This window comes from Ruditapes philippinarum, unplaced genomic scaffold (assembly GCF_026571515.1).
Source record: "Ruditapes philippinarum isolate M1 unplaced genomic scaffold, ASM2657151v2 ctg998_1_1_1_1, whole genome shotgun sequence".
Classification (NCBI taxonomy): domain Eukaryota; kingdom Metazoa; phylum Mollusca; class Bivalvia; order Venerida; family Veneridae; genus Ruditapes; species Ruditapes philippinarum.
Window position 1 is genome coordinate 337750 of NW_026851652.1, and position 23370 is coordinate 361119.

The window sequence follows — 23370 nt, forward strand, 5'->3', positions numbered from 1 at the left end:
AAATATTTTAAATTGAGCTTTCTTGCATCCATTTATATATTTATATTTCCTATATTCACAGAAATGAAACCAGTGCACAATGAAACCCGAGGACAAGGAAATACTTTTCTCCAAACTGAAACAATGTTGTGCTCTAAAAACTTGTCAAAACAGAAAAGGAAACAGTATATAAAACAACAGAGAACTTATTTCAAGACAATTACTTCCCAGTGAGATGTTATCTTTAAAAGTGCACATTCCACTTTGCTTATGTAAGAGAAAATCTAATTTATCACTTTCGTTAGTGGGATACCTTTGGCTGTTATCAATGATAGCAATTACCGTATCGGACTCTTTATCTGACAGAACAGATCTTAAAACATCTGTACCCAAACAGCAGCTGGGAAATGTTGCACCGAAAAACTCTTTACTCGATTCTTCTAGCTTTTTCTCAGATTATAAATCAAGCGCAACTAAAAAGGTCGAAACAGCAGAAAAGAAAGATTCAGTGATATTCTCGTCTTCTACACGAACGACTAAACCATGCTTTAAAAAAGTGACGAGCACAAATGAAGTTCAAGAAGCTTCTTTATCAAGTAAAGAAATTATTATTCCGAAGCTGCCTTTATTGCTTGGATCTAGGGGAGAGACACTTTCTGCAGATATTGAGATATATTCATCTTTGTACAATTGGGATGTCACGGCACAAGTAATGTCAAATGACGTCTTATCTGATACATCAATGATAACACCAAGATCACCATTTGCTTCGAATTTAGCAACACAAACTTCATCAACTTTTTACCAAGAGGAACCAAGGGAAGCAACGGACACGTCTGTAACTTTTGTCAATATCAACGATGAAACAAAGCCAGAAATGTCGCAAAATATGATAACGACTACATCAGTAAACAAAGACTTTACTCTAAAACAGTTTAATATTAACGCAGGCTCGTCACACACGTTAATTTCATCTTTTTCTGACGGGTCCAGAGAAAGTATATTGAAATATTCACATGAACAAATATCACATACGCATGATATTCCTCCGTCAATATCTCATGAAAATCGGAATTCAACAAAGACACACAATTCTGATCAGCCAGTTACATATCAGCGACATATTTCTTCAAATATGAGTGGAACAAGGAAAGAAAGTAAAATCACAGAAACAATGTTTTTAATTACAAATACCACAGAACAGTCATTCTCAACTTCATCTGTTTTACCTATTGAGTCTTTTGAATCGTCAGTTTCTGCAACAACGCATCATTCTGACCCATCAACTTATATATCTTCTCCAGGAGATGCACGGACCACAGATTATATGTCTTCTCCATCATCAATGAATTTACGACCAACCACATCAGGGACACGTTACAACTCAGGGCAACAGAAATCATCTGCACGTTATGAGACTCCTCTGTTACCAGAATTGCCTGAATTACAGAGCTCGTTTAATGACAACGTATATAAAACAACCCATGCATTAAATATTTCATCAACAGAAAACTATGAAACTAATACCGACAATCCACATATATCTTATTTTAACACTGATCCTTTAAAATCCATTCCAAAAGAAACTGTTTTATTACCTTTTAATGATTTACATGAAACAACAATAATTGTTGCAAAGACGATATCATCAGTAACAGAGGTATTGCCACAAGAAAAAACATCACCTATAGCATTTACAAGTTCATTTACTGTACAGTCAGAAAACGAATTATTTACACCAGACTTCTTGGAACATTTTCATTCGGAAAGCGATCAAGAGTTGTCTAAATTATCTTCAGTTATTCAAGTTTTTCGACATGAATTTTCAAGTTCTACTTCTCAGGAATCTGTCACATTAAGTCAGCAAGATACATCTCAAATATCACAAAAAGACGTATTATCAGATGTTTCATCGGTATCTTTGATGTCTGTAGAGTCTCCATTGATAGAAATGCAGCATATTTTATCGTCTAAAAACTTAAATATCGACAGTCAGTCTATAAAAATCCTATCGTCAAATTCTTCAGCGAATTTCGAAACAGAAGGACACATTGACATGCTATCAACTAGAAAGAGCACTTCGGTTGATAGAAAAACACTTTCATGTGAATCTACATCTATATTTAAGTCAATAGGTAGAGAAATGTCGGCACTTTTCAGCAAAACTACCCCTGGAATTGAGACTGTGTTACCATCAGACTTCTCGTATGTTCAAGCGTCTAAATCATTAGAATCCGAGTTAAAGATGTCATATATAGAAACTATATCATTGCTAAATAGTAAAACATCGTTATTAAATGGCCAGATATCTATGGACCAAAAGTGGCTTGCAACTCCCTCTATACTTCCCTTAGCTAACACTTATCGTATTTTACCGTCATTCACGGAAGTTTTAAATGTGAATGAGGACCAGCTTAAAACTTTATATACCCAATCTTCCATATTTACTGCATATGATATTCCAGTATTATCAACTGAAGGAAATATAAAGAGAGTGAGCAGGATTAAAAGCATCCAGTCATTTAGCGCAGTGGAGACATTAGAACAAAAGGAACTCAAATCTTACGAAATATTGAAAATTTACAAACCAGGTATTTCTTTGAGAAGCACCAAATTACTCTCAAAACAATTTTTACCTGATATTTATGACAATACTTTTATACCAGATACACCAAAGGTTTCAGGCTCAGATAAAATCGAATCATTCTCAGGGATATTATTAACAGACACCATTGTTGAATTACCGTCAATTATCGAACAGCTGCATTCGGAGCAGCGGCGACTTGATTCAGTTGCCACCAACAAAATTAGCATCACACCTTCATTTTCTTCAGGTCATGGAACAGGAATATCGGAACAAAATAAACTTGAATCATCTACTGTATTGTTTAAAACAATGACCATTGAAATGTCACCTCAATTGACAGAAAAAGGAACAAAGCAACATAAACATAAATCCTCTTCACAGTTATTTGAGTCATCAGTCAGTGAAACACCGTCAGCATCTACCGAGCTGAAGGCATTAGACCAATCTGAATGGTCTTCTGAATTATTTCAGTCATATGTTTACGAAACATTGTCAAATATCCGTAAAATAAAGACACCAGAGCTTGGACCATCTTATAAAACCATTCAATATTTTACTTATGATGTAACTTCAAGATTTACTGAACGGAAAACACAAGAGCAAGATCAATTTGAATCATATTCTAAATTAGGTCAATCACCTATTCATAAAACATCGCCACCAATCAGTATTTTAAAGACATCAGGGCAAAACATATTTACACCATCGTCTGAAACATCTGGCTTCAATAGTTTTATTGAATATTCTAAGGCAGCAGTGTCAGATGATGATTCGTTCTCGTCTTCGATTCTCGGAGTTACAATTTCAGAACCTGGTCCAATTAAATTATCATCATACACACTGCAAACAGAAGCTGATTACCTCTCGCCGTCATTTAGTGATTTGAAAACCTCGAGTCAGTCCTATACAGTATCTTTAGACACTATATGGACATACACAAAAACGTTATCACTTAGAGAGAGATCATCAGCCAAGTGGTTTCGCACTTCAGAACAAAGATCGTCGATGTTATCAGGAAAGAGTTCTTCAGCGTCAGACATAAAAAGTGGTTCATCATATTCAAGCTTAAATGATATTCAGTCATATTTTGACACTCATGCCATTTTACTTACATCAAATTTAAATCGGTTTCAAACACATCTGAGCATAACTGATATTCAATCATTTTCAGCTATAGAGAAAGCATTACTATTTTCCAGAACGCATGATGTCTCGTCTACTTCAGTAATATATTCATCTATTTCGTCAACTAACATTTTTGAGATTGAATCAACTTCCGGCATGAGTGGACATTCGCAATCTTCGTTTACAATCTTGAGTCCATTCATCGTTGAAGAAAACTCGTCATCTTCAATTATAAACGAAGATCTGACATCTTCAAGCATAAACAATGTCTCAAATTTCTCTGTCAGTCATCAAATACCGTCATCGTCTACAGTCATTAACGTTTTTCCTCAAACGTCAGTCATGGAAGCGGTTATGACATCTTTAGGTACGGATGAGTCACCTATATCTTCATTCATAAACGGGATTTCACCATCTTTATTCTTAAACGAAATTCAAACTACAGCCATCAACGATATTCCGACATCCTCGATCATTAAAGTCGAGAATCCTACTTCTTCATTCATAAACCAATTTTCATCATCTTCAAATATAAAACAGTTGTCATCATCTTTGATCAATTACGAGAATCCTTCTTTTTCAGTAATAGATGAAATCATTTCATCTTCAAGCAAATACGAAAATGTTATTTACTCTGAGTTAACTGTTTCTCCAGATATAAGCGACATTTCCTCATCTTCAAGTATATATCAATTTCTGACATCTACTGTAACAAACAAAATTACAAAATTTTCAAGAATTTATGAGTTTTCATCATCTTCGGTCATTTACAGTGTTCATTCTTTTGTCATCACTGAGATAATGCCATCTTCAAGCATAAATGAGTCACCATTACCTTCGGTCATTCATAAGGTTCCTTCTATTTCTGTTTTAAAGAAGTCTATGGATTCTTCAACCATAAGCAAGAATGCTTACTCCGTCATTAACGATGCTCTATCAACTTCAACATCTTCAAGTATAAATGAGTCAGCATTGCCTTCTGTCATGTATGAGGTTCCTACTTTTTCAGTCATTAAAAAGATAATGGTATCTACAAGCATAATTGAGAATGAAACTTCCTTAGCAATAAACAAGATTTCTACTTCTTCAACTATAAACGTGATTCCGTCATTTTTATCTTCAGTGATATACAAAATATCCTCATCTTTAAGCATGGATAAAATTCCGTCTTTTCCAGTTACAAACGAGATTCAGTCATCTTTAAGCGAGAAAGAGTTTTCATTATCTTCGGTCATAGACAGAGTTCAACACTTTTTAGTTAAAACTGAGATTATGCCGTTGTCAATAATGAAAGAGTCACCATTACCGTCAGTTATTGAGAATGTTTCTCCTTCTTTGATCTTAAATGAAAACACATCATCTTCAAACAAAAATGAGTTTTCAATATCTTCTTTAATCAAAAACGATATAATCCCATCTTCAGGCATGGATGAATTTCCGTCATCTCCAGTAATAAACGAGATTCAATCATCGTTGAGCACTAAAAAGTTTGCATTATCATCGGTCATGGACAGCAATCAACCTTCTTTAGTAATGACTGAGATTATTGTGAGGTCCAAAACTAAAGATACAGGGATATCATCTTCAAACGCTATATCTCTCAAATCATCTGAAAGAGTAACATTGTCATCATCCCAATTTCTTACTACCGAGACTCATAATGAACCAACACTGCCTATAGAACCTAGATTTATTGAAACAAGTACAATTGAAATGACCAGTAATAAAGATGTTCTTCATGGTGTGAACACAACAAAAGTGTCGCTATCCACAAAATATGCAGATTTAGATTTATCACAACATTCATCTCCCACTACGACTATATCAGATAAAACGCTGATAACACAGCATCAGACCACCATTGACACAACTGTTTCAGTGTTTTCCACATATCCTACTTTTACATCGTCGTTTGCATTACAAGATACTGTTTCAGAATTTCCAAGCATATCTGCTACGCCAACAGAGGAGAAACATACATACACTGATAAAATAGAACCTTCTACTTTCACACATACACGAAACATTGAAATTGTTTCTAATAGTTCTTTAGTTACGAATTATACTGAAGATTTTTTATTACATTCATCTATGGCTTCACCGTATAAGCCACTAGGTGATTCGTTCTTAAATACAGTACAAATCGATACAACTGCAAAAACTGTATTATCTTTCACAAAATATAAGAACTCTCAAATGCAAAATATGTCAATTAGCTCATCGCGTGAGATATCGGTCAATGAATCCGAAACTGAACTTTCAATAGCAGGAAAACATCGTTCATCTTCTGAGATTATAGATATATCAATGTTTTCTAGAGTTAATGCATTCATAGCCGAAAAGAAACCTCATTCACCAGATAGTTTGGATACCATCAGCTTATATATTGAAGATGTAACAACCTTATCCAGCGAAGTAACACACATGTATTATAACAAACAATCACTAGATCCTCATTCAACATTCTTATCATTGCAGTCATCATCAGATGCAGCAGTGAAATTACCATCAGCAACATTTAAGTCATTGTCGCGATCATCAGATGCACAAATGAAATTAAGTTCTGCAGCATTCTCACCATTGCAGCCATCATCAGATACAACAGTGAAATTTTCTGTATCAAAATTCTCATCTTTGCCATTTACAACAGATGCAACATTGAAATTAGTTTCTTCTACATTCACATCAGTCCATCCATCATCACATGCAGCAGTGAAATTAAGTTCCTCAACATTGTCATCATTGCAGCCATCATCCGATGAAGCAGTGAAATTTAGTACTTCAACATTCACATCATTGCAGTCACCATCAGACGCAACACTAAAATTTAGTTCTGCAACATTCACATCATTGCAGCAATCAACAGATTCAACAGTGAAATTAAGTTCTTCAACATTCTCAACATGGCAGCCGTCATTAGACGGAGTACTGAAATTGAGTTCTTCAACATTCTCATCATTGGAGCCATCATATGCAGCAGTGAAATTAAGTTCTTCAACATTGTCATCATTGCAGCCAACATCAGACGAAACACTGAAATTAAGTTCTGGAACATTCTCAACATTGCAGCCATTATCACATGCAACACTAAAATTAAGTTCTTCAACATTTTCATCTTTGCTGCAAACATCAGGTTTAACACTGGAATTAAGTTCTTCAACATTATTATCATTGTCGCTATCATCCGATGCACAAGTTAAATCAAATCCTTCAACGATCTCATCATTACAACCATCATCAGACGCAACACTGAGATTAAGCTCTGAAACATTTACATCATTGCAGCCATCATCAGATTCAACAGTGACAATAAGTTCTTCAACATGTTCAACATTGCAGCCATCATTAGACGCATCACTGGAATCAAGTTCTGGAACATTCACATTATTGCAGCAATCAACAGACGCAACACTGGAATTAAGTTCTGGAACATTCACATCATTGCAGCCATCATCACATGCAGCAGTGAAATTAAGTTCTTCAACATTCTCATCTTTGCTGCAAACAGCAGATGCAACACTGGAATTAAGTTCTTCAACATTCTCACCATTGTTGTTATTATCAGATGCACAAGTTAAATCAAATCCTTTAACAATCTCATCATTACGACCATCATCAGACGCAATACTGAAATTAAGTTCTTCAACATTTCCAACATTGCAGCCATCATCACTTGCAGCAGTGCAATTAAGTTCTTTAACATTTTCATCATTGTTGCTATCATCAGATGCACAAGTTAAATCAAATCCTTCAACAATCTCATCATTACGACCATCATCAGACGCAACACTGAAATTAGGTTCTTCAACGTTCACATCATTGCAGCTATCATCAGTTGCAGCAGTTAAATTAAGTTCTTCAACATTCTCAACATTGCAGCAATCATCAGATGCAACACTGGAATTAAGTTCTTCAACATTCTCACCTTTGCAACCATCATCAGATGCAGAAGTGAGGTTAACAACATTTATGTCATTGTCGCAATCAACAGATGCAACAGTGAAACTAACTTCATCAAAGTTCTCACCATTGCAGCCATCATCAGATGCACAAGTGAAATTAAAATCTTCAACATTCTCCTCTTTGCGGCTTACAACAGATGTATCACTGAAATTTAATTCTTCGACATTCTTATTATCGCAGCCATCATCAGATGCAGCAGTGAAATTAAGTTCTTCAACATTGTCATCATTGCAGTCATTATCAGATGCAGAAGTGAAAATAAGTTCAGCATTTACCTCATTGTCGCGATCATCAGATGTACAAGTGAAATTAAGTTCTTCAACATTCTCATCTATGCAGCCATCATCAGATACAACAGTTAAATTAACTTCAGCAACATTTAGGTTATTGTCAACAGATGCAACGGTGAAACTAACTTCTTCAAATTTCTCATCATTGCAGGCATTATCAGACGCAGCAGTGAAGTTAAGTTCTGCAAAAATCTCACTGTTGATGCTATCATCAGATGCAGCGGTGAAATTAATTTCTTCATCATTCTCAACATTGCAGCCGTCATCAGACGTAAGACTGAAATTAAGTTCTTCAGCATTCTCATATTTACCATTAGGATCAAATGCAACAATCGAATTAAGTTCTTCAACAACCTCATCATTGCTGCCATCATCAGATGCACAAGTGATACTAAGTTCTTCAACATCGTCAACTGTGCAGCCATCATCAGATGCAGCAGTGAAATTAACTTCAGCAACATTTATGTCATTGTCGCAATCAACAGATGCAACAGTTAAACTAACTTCATCAAAGTTCTCACCATTGCAGCCATCATCAGATGCAACACTGGAATTAGGTTCTTCAACAATCTCACCTGTACAGCCATTATCAGATACAGCAGTGAGGTTAACAACATTTATGTCATTGTCGCAATCAACAGATACAACAGTGAAACTAACTTCATCAAATTTCTCACCATTGCAGCCATCATCAGATGCACAAGAGAAATTTAGTTCTTCAACATTCTCATCTTTGCGGCTAACAACAGATGTATCACTGAAATTAAGTTCTTCGACATTCTCATTATCGCAGCCATCATCAGATGCAGCAGTGAAATTAAATTCTTCAACATTGTCATCATTGCAGTCATTATCAGATGCAGAAGTGAAAATAAGTTCAGCATTTACCTCATTGTCGCAATCATCAGATGTACAAGTGAAATTAAGTTCTTCAACATTCTCAACTGTGAAGCCATCATCAGATACAACAGTAAAGTTAACTTCAGCAACATTTATGTCATTGTCAACAGATGCAACGGTGAAACTAACTTCATCAAATTGCTCATCATTGCAGGCATCATCAGATGCAGCGGTGAAATCAAGTTCTTCAAAATTCTCACCGTTGATGCTATCATCAGATGCAGCAGTGAAATTCAGCTCTTCAACATTTTCAACATTGCAGCCATCATCAGATGCAATACTGAAATTAAGTTCTTCAACAATTTCATATATGCTGCAAACAGTAGATACAACGCTGAAATTAAATTCTTCATCATTCTTATCATTGTTGCTATCATCAGATGCACAAGTTAAATCAAATCCTTCAACAATCTCATCATTACGACCATCATCAGACGCATCACTGAAATTAAGTTCTGGAACATTCACATCATTGCAGCCATCATCACATGCAGCAGTGAAATTAAGTTCTTCAACATTCTCATCTTTGCAGCCATCATCAGATGGAACACTGGAATTAAGTTCTTCAACATTCTCATCACTGTTGCTATCATCAGATGAACAAGTTAAATCAAGTCATTCAACAATCTCATCATTACCACCATCATCAGACGCAACACTGGAATTAAGTTCTTCAACATTCTCATCATTGCAGCCATCATCAGACGCAACACTGGAATTAAGTTTTTCAACATTCTCATCATTTCAGCCATTATCAGGTGCAATACTGAAATTAAGTTCTTCAACATTCTCACCTTTGCTGCAAACAGCAGATGCAGGAGTGAAATTAAGTTCTTCAACATTCACATCATTGCAGCAATCATCACATGTAGCAGTGAAATTTAGTTCTTTAACATTTTCATATCTGCTGCCATCATCACATGCAGCAGTGAAATTAAGTACTTCAACATTCTCATCTTTGCTGCCATCATCACATGCATCACTGAAATTAAGTTCTTCAACATTCTCATCATTGCAGCCATCATCAAGCGCAACACTGGAATTAAGTTCTTCAACATACTCATCATTGTTGCTATCATCATATGCAGCAGTGAAATTAAGTTCTTCAACATTCTCATCATTTCAGCCATCATCAGATGCAATACTGCAATTAATTTCTTCAACATTTTTATCATTGTTGCTTTTATCAGATGCACAAGTTAAATCAAATCCTTCAACAATCTCATCATTACGACCATCGTCAGACGCAACACTGAAATTAAGTTCTGGGACATTTATATCATTGCAGCCATCATCACATGCAACACTGGAATTAAGTTCTTCAACATTTCCAACATTGCAGCCATCATCACATGCAGCAATGAAATTAAGTTCTTCAACATTCTCATCATTGCAGCCAACATCAGACGCCACACTGAAATTAAGTTCTGCAACATTCTCATCATTGCTGCAATCATCACATGCAGCAGTAAAATTAAGTTCTTCAACATTCTTATCATTGTTGCTATCATCAGATGCACAAGTTATATCAAATCCTTTAACAATCTCAACATTGCAGCCATCATCACATTCAACAGTGAAATTGAGTTCGTCAACATTTTTAACATTGCAGCCATCATCAGATGCCACACAGGAATTAAGTTCTTCAACATTCTCATCATTGTTGCTATCATCAGATGCAGCAGTGAAATTAAAGTCTTCAACATTCTCATCTTTGTTGCAAACAGAAGATGCAACACAAGAATTAAGTCCTTCAACATTTCTAACTTTGCAGCCATCATCACATGCAGCAGTGAAATTAAGTTCTTCAACATTCTCATCTTTGCTGCAAACAGCAGATGCAACACTAGAATTAAGTTCTTCAACAGTCTCATCATTGCTGCTATCATCAGATGCACAAGTTAAATCGAATTCTTCAACAATCTCATCATTACGACCATCATCAGACGCAACACTGAAATTAAGGTCTGGAACATTTACTTCACTGCAGCCATCATCAGATTCAACACTAAAATTAATTTCTTCAACATTTTCAAAGTTGCAGCCATCCTCAGACGCATCACTGGAAAACCAATATTTCACAAAAGAACCTTCGCCAAAGGTTTCAGAAGAAACAGATAATCCACAAATTACAACAGATACTCTGGTCTCTATGGCAAAAAAAGATGAACGGACATTCAAATCAGATTTATCGTATACATTATTAGTGTTATTGTCTTCTAAAGTATCTGAAACAAGTTTTTCAGTATATACTTTTGTAAGCTTAACATATGAAGTAACGTCTGCATTATCACAAGTAATGAATAGTTTTACGTCAACTCCATCATTGATTGTACGTACGGAAGATTTGCACCTACCAGATTCTAGGGTTCAAATAAGAATATCACCTTCTAAAACAGTTGAAATAAATATAGATCAGTCGTCAAAACAATCAATCATGCCTTCAAGCAGAACATTATCATCCAACGGTTTGCAAGAGACAACTCCTTTGTCTTCCTTGAGATATCAGTTATCCGTCAGCGTGACATCAGAGTTAACTTTAACCTCATCTTCTGTTAGAAATGAAAATTCATTTTCTTCCACAAAAAGTAAAGATGTATTACAGATGTCATTATCAACACATGATCAATTATTGGCGACAACTTCTACTGCATCATCGTCTATATTGCCATTTACAGTGATAGAAACATCCACTAGTATATTACCATTACCAAGGAATATTGACAAGGATTTGCTTCTAACTGTTGGTATAATTGTGAAGGTTTCGGTCAACATTGACAGTCACGCAGTTAACATTCAAATTAAAGAAGGTATGCAATACCAATAAATATCAAAGTCAATTTTCCGGTCGATTAGGTATCGTCAGATATATGTATAAAGTTATAATAATTAATAAAAAATATATATAATCATAAAAAAATGAAGTCTCTTTAAATCGCACTTCTCTAATAAATTACTTTACGACCTTGTCATTTTGAGATGTATTAAAATAAAAATCTAGTACAAAAGTTGTTATATTTACGTTTCAATAAATGTAAGAAAGAGTATTATCACTTGTTATCAGTATTCTCTAACCTTTATCACCGTTTTATTATTATTATAATAATTATTATTATTATTATTATTATTATTTAATATTTGACATTGTGTGGCACTTTAGGTCTTCAAAGATGCTACATCGAAGGTAGCCTGAAAGCTGACAAAGATAGTAACAGAAAGAAGAGATCCAGTGCTGATGCTTACTTAACAGTTGAGGTTTATATCTTAATATATATTTTACTCAGCAAAGTTTCTAAAAATATCATCATTTAGCTTCCACTCGATTATTCGTGGAGCGAAAGGGGCGTCCCTTGCAAGTGGATAAGGTCGTCGACTTCAAACCACTTGCCCCCTATCGGCTTGGGGTTCGAATTCCGACAGGTACTTTGGATTCTTTCATGCGATGAAGCTATCCAGCTAGCTTAACGTCGGTGGTTCTACTCAAGTACCCGTTTGTATCTGTAATAATACACACAGGGGCACCTTGGGTCTTCCTCCACTAGTAATGCTGGAATGTCACCATATGACCTACTCTGTGTTGGTGCGACGTGAAACCCAACCAAGAAACTCATGGAGCTTCCGATAAATAAGTTAAAGTTTTCAATAGCTCTATAATGTTGAAATTTGCAAGTGTTCTGTATTGTAAGATTACAAATATGTTTGTTATGTCATATTAACTGAAAATCTTTGTCTGTACAGATTTTTGGTATGGAACGAAGGGAATCTAAACCTTCTCACGTTGATGTGGATTTCTATGTACTGGTGGATGGAATTATCCAATCTCCGGCTGAAATTGTAGTCATATTTTCTAGTCTCACAATAGCTGAAACTAGTGCTTATATGACATTTCCGGTAAGACCATTTGCGGGTTTGAAAACCATTTTCATATATTATCATTTAGCATGCAATTAAAATTAAAAGTAAATAATAAATACTTGAAAAGACAAAAAAATCTTCAAATTAATAAGATCTTAAAGTTTTAAGTTAAGATTTTCTTACATGTTGTTTTCTTTTGTTTGGAAAAAAAAGGAAAAAATGAAAAAATGTCACATACAACCTAAGCAGAAAATACGTTGCTCATTTCTTTGAAGAGAAAACTCGTGCTTGCATCAAAATCATTTGTATTTTCTGCAGGTAGTTACGCCAGTTAAACTCTTATCTAGAAATGTGTTACAAACACCCACCGATGCCGATGACTCAAAAATTTCACTGGTTACCATTTTTCTTATCGGTGCTCCAACAATATGTGCTTTTATGGCGACTGTATTACTGATAAGTGTATATTGTCGCAAAGGGGATAACTCGTTTAGAAAGGTGAGTATGTTTTCGCTTTTGCTTCTCCCAGTTGCCTTCCTTATCAAAAAGGTGACGGCATAATAATTATAAGGCTGTCTTACCTATACAACTATGAAGATATCAATAGATATTATCATTTGTTTAAAAGGCTAACCCACCAGGTTCTATCATATTGATAATCCTATGTTTTGTGATGCTAAGATGTCAATAGTATAAGTAAAGTTTTTAGTTAAACAAGTGCAGAGTTTACTTTAAATAACTTACAATTATCTAGTGTTTTTTTTTTATTTTTTGGAATAAGAAACAGAGATAAGTAATGTTGGCAATATGCTGGAAAACCCTTCAACCCTTTCAAAGAAAACAATAATTTCTATGTTTACCATAATTTATATTCTGACGTGTTGATACAATAATGCGAAGTATCGACACATGTTTTAAGCATAACAAATTTGCACACACAAAAAGTGAAACACTTTTATCTTTTGATAGAATTGGTCTTCATTACATGACGCGGATCTTAAAGTTGACATAGAGAAAGGGGAAGTTGTGTCAGCTTCTGTTAGCAGAAATAAAAACATTCCCAACTTTAGTTTTGACAATGGTAAAGATTTCGACTCAGATTGGACACACATCAAACCATTTCTTCACAGCAGCAAAGAATTCCAGAAGAAAGAACAATCTTTTAAACGATCTCTGTCGGATATGTTTTCAACGTCGAAACGATTTGATCGGCTGCGTAACCTCGGCTTCCATGTATCAGAAGTCAGAAAACCTGACCAGCCTCAGTCAAAAGAAATAAGAGAAGTAACACCAAATTCTATACATGAATTTAAAATATCTAGAGAAGAATCTCTTGTTGATGCAATTGATGCATTAAATGTTATAAATGATTTAGATAAAGCAACTGACAGCAGTCGTGTTACATGTTCAGTTGAACCGTTACGTGAGGTAATCGAACATTACGGGTATTATGACGTAACAAATGAATCAGATAGAAGAACTCGTAGTGTGACGTTTCAACCGAAAGTTAGGAATAGCAGTTCAAGTGCCGCTGAATTTTATCCCAATATAAGATCACCTTGTAATGACTCTCATGTGAACATAAACACAGCTATTGATAGCTTAGTATATCAATCAAGTGATTCCTACAGTGACAAAAACATCCAAACAAAACATTCCTCAACATCTAAGAAAATATTTTCAAACAGAAAGAGGAAAAAACTGAAACGCCGCAAGAAAGTAAAACCTGATTGTTTATCAAATGTAAATAATTCTCAGCTGAGAAATCATTTATTTGAATCTGTCCAAAACCAATCGCCTAATTCTAGGCCAAGGGTTCCAAGCATACCTGTGGAAGGCTATTGTAATAAAATTATGTTCGAGCCATTTTATACGTCATTGACTCTAGGCAAAGAGCCTTTGGCGGTGAATAATTTTATAGAAGGTGATATAGAAGATGAAGTGTTTTTCACGGACAGTTTTCCACTTCACAATCCTAATGGAAAAGGCGGTAAAGAAATGATTCCAAAAAGCATTCCAGCTTCACCAGAAACTGCCCATAGCTTAGCGGCATCGCGTTATAAACGTGATCAAATGAAATATTTACAAAAACGCGGTAAATCTATCAATAAAAAAGAAGCTGTCTCTAGAAACAACTGTGATATTATTAGAAATCCTTTAGAGGTTAACAGTGCGGATACGGTAAAACTGGAAGACAATGGAGGGAGCAATTTGTGTCCGTCAAATAGTTCAAGTTTCCAAGGGTCGTTTCTTCAGGATTATGTAAAGCACTGGTCAGATGATCCGTTTTTTCTAAATACATGGTAAGTGTTTGAGCATATATATTATTTCTAACATCTCATATTCAATGTTGTTAACCCTTTCGCTGCCAGAGGGTTATTGTTTTATTGTTCACCTATTTGCCAGAGGATTTTCTAAGAAATTGCTATATTATTAATTAATATAATTATTATTATTTGTTATTAGTATTATAATAATTATATATGTTTCCAAAATTGTTAGTATAATAATAATTATTGTCGATGGTATAAATTTCATTATATTTATTATTATTTTTATTATTATTATTATTAATTTATTATTATTATTACTATTATTGTTATAGAAACGGCTAAAGCCGTCCATATGGCAAATACGCCGAAAATAACAGGGACGGCTTAAGCTTAAGCCGTCCATAGGGCAGTGAAAGGGTTAAGATATCAGTTTTCCTTATTTGATGTTCTATTTGCGTTATATTTATGGCATGCTCTTTATTCCTTATATATGTATAACAGTGGACATGTTAAACATTAGTTCAATAATGATACAGCAATGTTAAAATGTTTTTGCATATAAATAAAATATAGCTAACATGTAAAATTTCAGAAAAAAAGGTTAAACGCGTCCAGGCTTATCATCCAAAGAACTATTTATATCTCAATATATTGTATGAATATGCATAAATATTTTGTATTGTGAAAAAAAAATCTGAAAAAAAAAACTACTTAAGGAAATTTCAGATTGAGCATACTATTACAAAGGCTATGTTCCAATAAAAGATTTGTGCCAAGTTTGATCAGTATTGCAGCATTTTTTTTTATAGTTTCATAGCAGTTTGAACTTGATACAGGAGGCTTTTCAATAAAAACAGTCATTTTTCACAATATTCTTATGCAGTAAAAGGTTAACTTAATATTATAAATCATGTTTAAAATAATCATCCGTGTAACTTTTTTAAAGTTGATTTTACATGAAATTATCTCTGCTTTGTGATTCATTCTTATCAAAAGAGTCAAGTAATTTCATGTTTAACGGCATCGCGTTGTAAACGTGATCAAATAAAATATTCACAAAAAAACGAACTAAATCTATCAATAAAAAAGAAGTTGTCTTTAGAAACAACTCTTTCGTCTCATTTATCATCTTTGGATTAAATTTATCGCGCACCTGCTCGGTAATTGATTGTTGACATAATCGCCATATAAACAAGGTAGAGTTGGATATATTTTTCTTATTGAAACTATATTTCTGTTGGATAATATGATTGTACACAGCAGTTTATTTGTTATTTACGATGTATTGTTATTTGTCATATTATTATTATCAAATAATCTACCAGAAATATAATATAGAACACCGGACGCCCATTTTAAACATTGCACTTTCGGTTTCAACTAGTTCTTGGTTCCTAAACTTTATAAGCCGCTTTTTAACATTTTTAGCTCGACTATTCGCAGAATAATCGAGCTAATGCAGTCACCCATTTGTCGGCGTCGGCGTCGGCGTCGGCGTCGGCGTCGGCGTCCCTGTGGTTAAGTTTTTGTATGTAAGCTGGTATCTCCATAACTACTGAAGGGAATGGATTGAAACTTCACACACTTGTTCTCTGTGATTATCTAAGATGATTGGCACAAGTCCCATAACTCTGATTTGCTTTTTTTCATGATTATGCCCCTTTTTCGACTTAGAAATTCTTGGTTAAGTTTTTGTATGTAAGCTGGTATCTCCATAACTACTGAAGGGAATGGATTGAAACTTCACACACTTGTTCTCTGTGATTATCTAAGATGATTGGCACAAGTCCCATAACTCTGATTTGCTTTTTTTTATAATTATGCCCCTTTTTCGACTTAGAAATTCTTGGTTAAGTTTTTGTATGTAAGCTGGTATCTCCATAACTACTGAAGGGAATGGATTGAAACTTCACACACTTGTTCTCTGTGATTATCTAAGATGATTGGCACAAGTCCCATAACTCTGATTTGCTTTTTTTCATAATTATGCCCCTTTTTCGACTTAGAAATTCTTGGTTAAGTTTTTGTATGTAAGCTGTTATCTCCATAACTACTGAAGGGAATGGATTGAAACTTCACACACTTGTTCTCTGTGATTATCTAAGATGATTGGCACAAGTCCCATAACTCTGATTTGCTTTTTTACATAATTATGCCCCTTTTTCGACTTAGAAATTCTTGGTTAATTTTTTGCGTGTAAGCTGGTATCTCCATAACTACTGAAGGGAATGGATTGAAACTTCACACACTTGTTCTCTGTGATTATCTAAGATAATTGCCACAAGTCCCATAACTCTGATTTGCTTTTTTACATAATAATGCCCCTTTTTCGACTTAGAAATTCTTGGTTAAGTTTTTGCATGTAAGCTGGTATCTCCATAACTACTGAAGGGAATGGATTGAAACTTCACACACTTGTTCTCTGTGATTATCTAAGATGATTGGCAGAAGTCCCATAACTCTGATTTGCTTTTTAACATAATTATGCCCCTTTTTCGACTTAGAAATTCTTGGTTAAGTTTTTGCATGTAAGCTGGTATCTCCATAACTACTGAAGGGAATGGATTGAAACTTCACACACTTGGTCTCTGTGATTATGTAAGATGATTGGTACAAGTCCCATAACTCTGATTTGCTTTTTTTGCATAATTATGCCCCTTTTTCGACTCATGAATTCTTGGTAAAGTTTTTGCATGTAAGCTTGTCTCTCCATAACTACTGAAGGGAATGTTTTGAAACTTGAAGAGTTTGTACCTTTTCGGACAATTTTATGTATTCATATAGGTAAGCATTATTATACTCAATGAAACACCCTTGTGACAAATTTTCGAATAGTCGAGCGTTACTGTCCTCCGACAGTTCTTGTTGTTTTTCATCTGATGCGGCATTTAAGTTTTGTATTAGACCCGTTACGAAACCTAACCAGAATGACATACGTTGATTTAACCTTATTTGTCATTTGCAAATACCCTTGTCCGGGTTTGCCTAAAATACGAAAGTGAGATTTTTGACGAAAGTGAGCGAAAGTGAGCGAAAGTGACTTTTAAAATTTGAATTGTACCATTTTAATAGAGTTTTACAGTAAAATTGCTGTTTGTAGACGTATATTATTAGTAACTTATTATATATATTATAATGAATAACCATAATCATAATTAAATCGCCATTTATAGGCCTAATTTTAATATACAAGTTCATCGATCTTGCTTTCGCTTGCATAGAAAAATACGAAAGTGACTTGTAAAGTATTAAATATAGATGTTAAATTGAAAATGTACTAAATTTGCAGTTTGTAGACGTGTATTATAAGAAATTAATATTATTTATTTTCTAAATTAATCATTACATTATGATGATTTATAGTTTTATATCCCTTTTTTTTGCATAATTTCTATATACAATATCAGTGATCTTCCTTTCGCTTACATTGAAAAATACGAAAGTGACTTGTAAAATTTCAAATATAGAGTTTGATTGAAAATGTACTTAAATTGCAGTTTGTAAACGTATATTATCAGAAATTAATAATTGATATTCAACACTATATTTCAATTAAACATTATATTTAATATTTTAGAAGTCACTTTCTTATCTTCTATGTGAGCGAAAGGAAGATTGCTGACTTGTATATAGAAATTATGTAAATAAAATGGGGTAAAAATCATCATAATAATTACTTTTGAAAATAAATAATATTAATTTCTGATAATTAATATACGCCTAAAAAATGCAATATTTGTATAACTTTCAATTCAACGCTTTATTTAATATTTTACAAGTCACTTTCGTATTTTTCAATGTGAACGAAAGGAAGGGGCCCCCGAAAGGAAGATCTCAGAACTTGTGTATAGAAATTATGCAAACGAATGGTGATTAAATCATCAGGATGTTTATTTTTGAAAATAAATATTATATATTTCTGATAATACACGTCTACAAACTGCAATTTTAGTATAAATTTTAATTTAAACTCTATATTTGATATTTTACAAGTCACTTTCGTATTTTTCAAATTGAGCGAAAGGAAGATCTCAGAACTTGTGTACAGAAATTATGCAAATACATGGCGATTATATCATCATAGTGATTATTTTTGAAAAGAAATATTATAAGTTACTAATAATATACGTCTACAAACAGAAATTTCACTATAAAATTCTATTAAACGGTACAATTCAAATTTTAAAAGTCACTTTTGCTTACTTTCGCTCACTTTCGTCAAAAATCTCACTTTCGTATTTTAGGCATACCGCCCTTGTCCCAATTAATTCTTGTGCATTTTGCAATAAAACAATTATTTTAATATCGTTCTATACCATTTAAAGTATCAAAATATAAATACTGTCATTGAAATTGCCTATTTAACTACATGACATTTAGGAGCTACGCGAGACCTTGTATGACGTCACTTGCGAGACCTTGTATGACGTCACTTGCGGGAACCGATTAGAGTCATGTATCCCCTTACTGCCACTTTCCTATCAGCTAACAGATTTTTCTATAATAACTGACAGGGAAATTATAAAAATAAAATTTCTCTTACAATTCTGCAAATATTATCATTTCAGCTAATAAATGCAACAACTTTTTAAAATTTTACCAGAATTATTATTATGAATCGAGGACAAATCATTACTGACCCATTTTCCTGTTCTTCAAAATTTCACAACCACTTTTCAATCAGTTAACAAAATATAAACTGTACCACTTAAAAATTGTCATACAATGTTAAAATATAATCAGTTCTGTATTTTGATGAAATTTTGACAAACTAAACTTCAGACAAATGGTAATAAACAATTTTAACCTATTTATAATGCCATATTTTCAATCTTGATATCTTTTTGCAGTAGTAAAGCTGTCACAATTGGGGTATGGATGTACATCTCAATGTGCATAACAGAAAAAGCATGTTCTTGTGAAATTTTTAGGATCTTTAATTTAGGTCTATATGACCCCATTCTAGTGACAGCTTTCTGAAAAGTTATCAGAGAGAATGTTTTTCCTTGGTTAAGTGACTGTTAGTTTACTGACATATTACCTTCCAATTAAGAATTGTATGGTAAAATATGTACATATTAAAATTATAGCTTTTGAAGTGCAGTATACAATACGACTTAATGATATTGAAACAGTTGTCCAACTTAATAACCATTTCTGCAGACTGACAAAAAACTGAGTCTGTAAATCAATTATTTTTAGAAAATTATTGCGATTTGTAACTCAGGTAAATAAAGGATTAGAGGAAAACATAAATTTTACATATTTTGAACTAAAATACTGTTATTTTCTTTTTTAACGCCATAATTGGCATTGCTGCTGATAAATGTAGTCAAGGTAAATACAAGATGTGCTTACAGTTTGGTTACATGACAAATAAGATCAAAAAGAAAGAATTTCCAGGGATGATTGAAAAGTGGTTGTGATTGAAAACTGGCAGTATGTGGATACTATATTTAGAACATATTTGTTGACATGATTTCAATATAAATAATTCAAAATAATGTTTTTATTCATTTTCTTTTATTTTTATTACTTGAATAAAATTATACTGAATACAAAAGTCAGTAAATCTCCTTTTTCAATATCTTTAAAAAATAGTAATTTATAAAAAAAAAGATGGAAGCACATAGGTTCTGCTTTCTTAACCGTCCGCACAAATTAACCCGTTATGATCAATTTCATAATCAAGTGGTCAAACATTTTGGCAATAATTATGGCGGCCAAGTGCTGAAATTTTTTACCAGTTGGAAACTATTAGGTAGTTTATGTTCGTAATAAGATTTTTATATGCCTATCCTTGGCTTATTAACAGTTTAAACATAGTTCTACTAAGGTATGCTTCACTTTACTTCATGGCATGTTCCATGAATTGATACGAGCGTGTCAGATTCCTGGCACGTTAATTGGCCTGTCTTCAGCGTTCACATCATGTCATAGTATATAAACGGGTACGCTGAAGACCTTAAGCTAGGTTTCAACAATTTTGTCATACTAGAATCTTGATCGAGATGTCTCGAATAGCGTTCTAAAGTTGATAAAATAAACATATCATTCCACATTTTTCAGTTTTGAGAGTTATCCTGATGGAAGTGAGTTTGCAGGACATGAGTTTGAGTCTTTAAACTTCAACAGAGACTACACAAGAAGTCCTTCTAGAGATTTACATTTTGAGCCAATATTTCCTGGTGAAACGATCCAAGAAAGTAATATGGCAGAAATGGTATGTGTCTTTTTCAACTTCCAGTTTACATGAAATTTAATGTTTATTTGTTGTATATTGTATACATACATGTATGTTTAATCTTAGATTGTTATGCTCATGTCCATTATCTTCCCGCCACTTATATATACTTGGAACATTCAGTGGTCATTAAACGCTTCAGTGGTCATTAAACGATAGAACTAGCAACACAAGTGCACGCTCTGTGTGCATATTAATAAATAGACCCATAATACAACATATTCAAAGACACTTGCGATTATGCATGTTACTTTTTGTTACCGTTTTGCACTTGTATACATGTTGTATGTATCATAGCTGAATTTATCTGCAAATCCTACATTGTATGTCAAATTATATTTGGCATATTATTACAACCTGGTCACATGTCCTGAACATAAAACTTGTTTTCCACTGTTTTAATGTTATTATTAAAGCTAACTAAGATATCGTAATATAGGTTGTTTTTTTTTCAAGGATTTTGGGAACATGATCCATAGCCATGGAATTTGGGTATTTCAGCGATGTTTTGTTAGAAATTGGGAAAAAATGCATGATTGAAATTTTGCAGTAGGATTGCATCTTCAAAAATTTAAGCACTATAACAGTGAAGAATCCCTTATTTTCAAAGATTTTAGAATTGGTTTAAACATATTTTTTTAAGCTTGATTGCGAAACAAGTTCTTGCAACTTATATTTATCACTTTCGAGTCAGCTTGGAACCAACCAGTACCGGTGCCATATGAAGAAACATGGTCAGGCCCAAGTAGGGCTTGAACCCATGATTTTAGAATTGTTATTCTATATTTTTAATTTGTAACTTTCAATTAGGAATTTTTTCCTGTGGTTTGGGAAAATAATACACTTATGATTTCCAACTGTAATTTCATAATGATAGCAACATATCTTATCCCTTTGATACGTAAACCCATGAATGATCCCAGGCACTGTATTTCGTCGCCTATTATCATTTTGTGCTGAGATTCAAACAAAATTCTTTAAAATTTGTGCAATATTTGCTAACAAAATCAGTTCATTATCCCTGCATCCTCTTTCAAGTTTGAAAATGTTAACCCCTGAAGTAGGTACAGAGATCAATTAGATAGACTCAGTGCCTCCAATGTTTTATTTATTTATTTTAATTTTTTTTAGTTGCTTATAGCTTGTAAAGGCATTAAAATATGCTTTGATAAACATATTAGTAAATGTATTTATAAGAAAGCTTTAGGTTTAAGCAGATGAAGCAAGTCTGTTTGGCTGTAAACCACAACATATTTGTTTAAGATTAAAAAATAATATACATGCATTCTATTTAAAGAACTTCTTGTCCTGTTTGGTACATCATCATAAACATTTTTGGTATTTATAAAATATCTTGTGTGATACAGCATAGCATGCCATTGACATAATATATATGTATATAACATAAACATGTATATACCAAGTGACAGTTAGATTTAGTGTGTTGATTTTTTTATGTAATCTTATATAAAATAAAAATCTAACAAAAATCAAGTGTAAATAATTAAATTTCGGCATACATATAACAACTCTATTTACAGGTTGTTACGGAAACATTCCCCGGAATGTATGAACATGTGACGAAGATGGGAAGAGTGGGCAAGAATCACCGAGATTTACATTCGGCTGGTCCACAGTTCCGGAAACTACCATTCCAAGACCAAACCTTTCCAATGACCCAGACTTCGACCCCAGTGTCTACACCAACTCCTAGAAAAAGTGAGCCAGTGATCCTAAAAGTAAGTATCAAACTTTTTAGACGTTTGACATATCTAAAGGTTAAAAGCGAATATCTATAATATGTAATTGGTGTGTTTCTTTTTAGTTTTTTATAGCTAAGAAAAACAATAATGGTTGTTTAACTTTGGTAATACAATATTGGGGTGTTGTTTTTTTTAGTTTTTGTAGCGAAGAAATACAATAACGGTTGTTTAATTTTGGTATTATGTATGATGTTTTGAATTCTAAGTTCTTTGAGGGAATAATGGTCAAATTTAATTGGTATATATTTATGTAAAGATGTTGGTAGAATGTCATAATCTTCATAATGAGCATTTAGCATTACAATATGCAAAAACTTACGGGTGGTGAATTATCATATAGGAAAGTATCCTATACATAAGGGCATAAACCACTCTTGGTTGTAAGCTTTGA

The 23370-nt window shown here is 33.4% G+C and overlaps 1 protein-coding gene across 1 annotated transcript; it reads left to right on the forward strand.

Annotated features, from left to right (window-relative positions):
- Positions 1–58: 58 nt before the first annotated feature.
- LOC132734821 (serine-rich adhesin for platelets-like) lies at positions 59–23052 on the forward strand. Its single transcript, XM_060721712.1, has 7 exons — positions 59–11654; positions 12005–12099; positions 12583–12735; positions 13018–13197; positions 13669–15002; positions 21042–21195; positions 22758–23052. The coding sequence occupies exons 1-7, from the start codon at positions 215–217 to the stop codon at positions 23013–23015; spliced, it is 13614 nt and encodes a 4537-aa protein (XP_060577695.1). The 5' UTR covers positions 59–214; the 3' UTR covers positions 23016–23052.
- The last annotated feature ends 318 nt before the right edge of the window (positions 23053–23370 follow it).

Excerpts from the sequence above, each read along its gene's own strand:
- LOC132734821 (XM_060721712.1), top strand. The coding sequence starts at position 215 with ATGTTATCTTTAAAAGTGCACATTCCACTTTGCTTATGTAAGAGAAAA. Across the intron at positions 12,100-12,582 it reads ATGCTTACTTAACAGTTGAG|ATTTTTGGTATGGAACGAAG; the intron begins GTTTATATCTTA and ends TTGTCTGTACAG. Across the intron at positions 21,196-22,757 it reads AAAGTAATATGGCAGAAATG|GTTGTTACGGAAACATTCCC; the intron begins GTATGTGTCTTT and ends CTCTATTTACAG.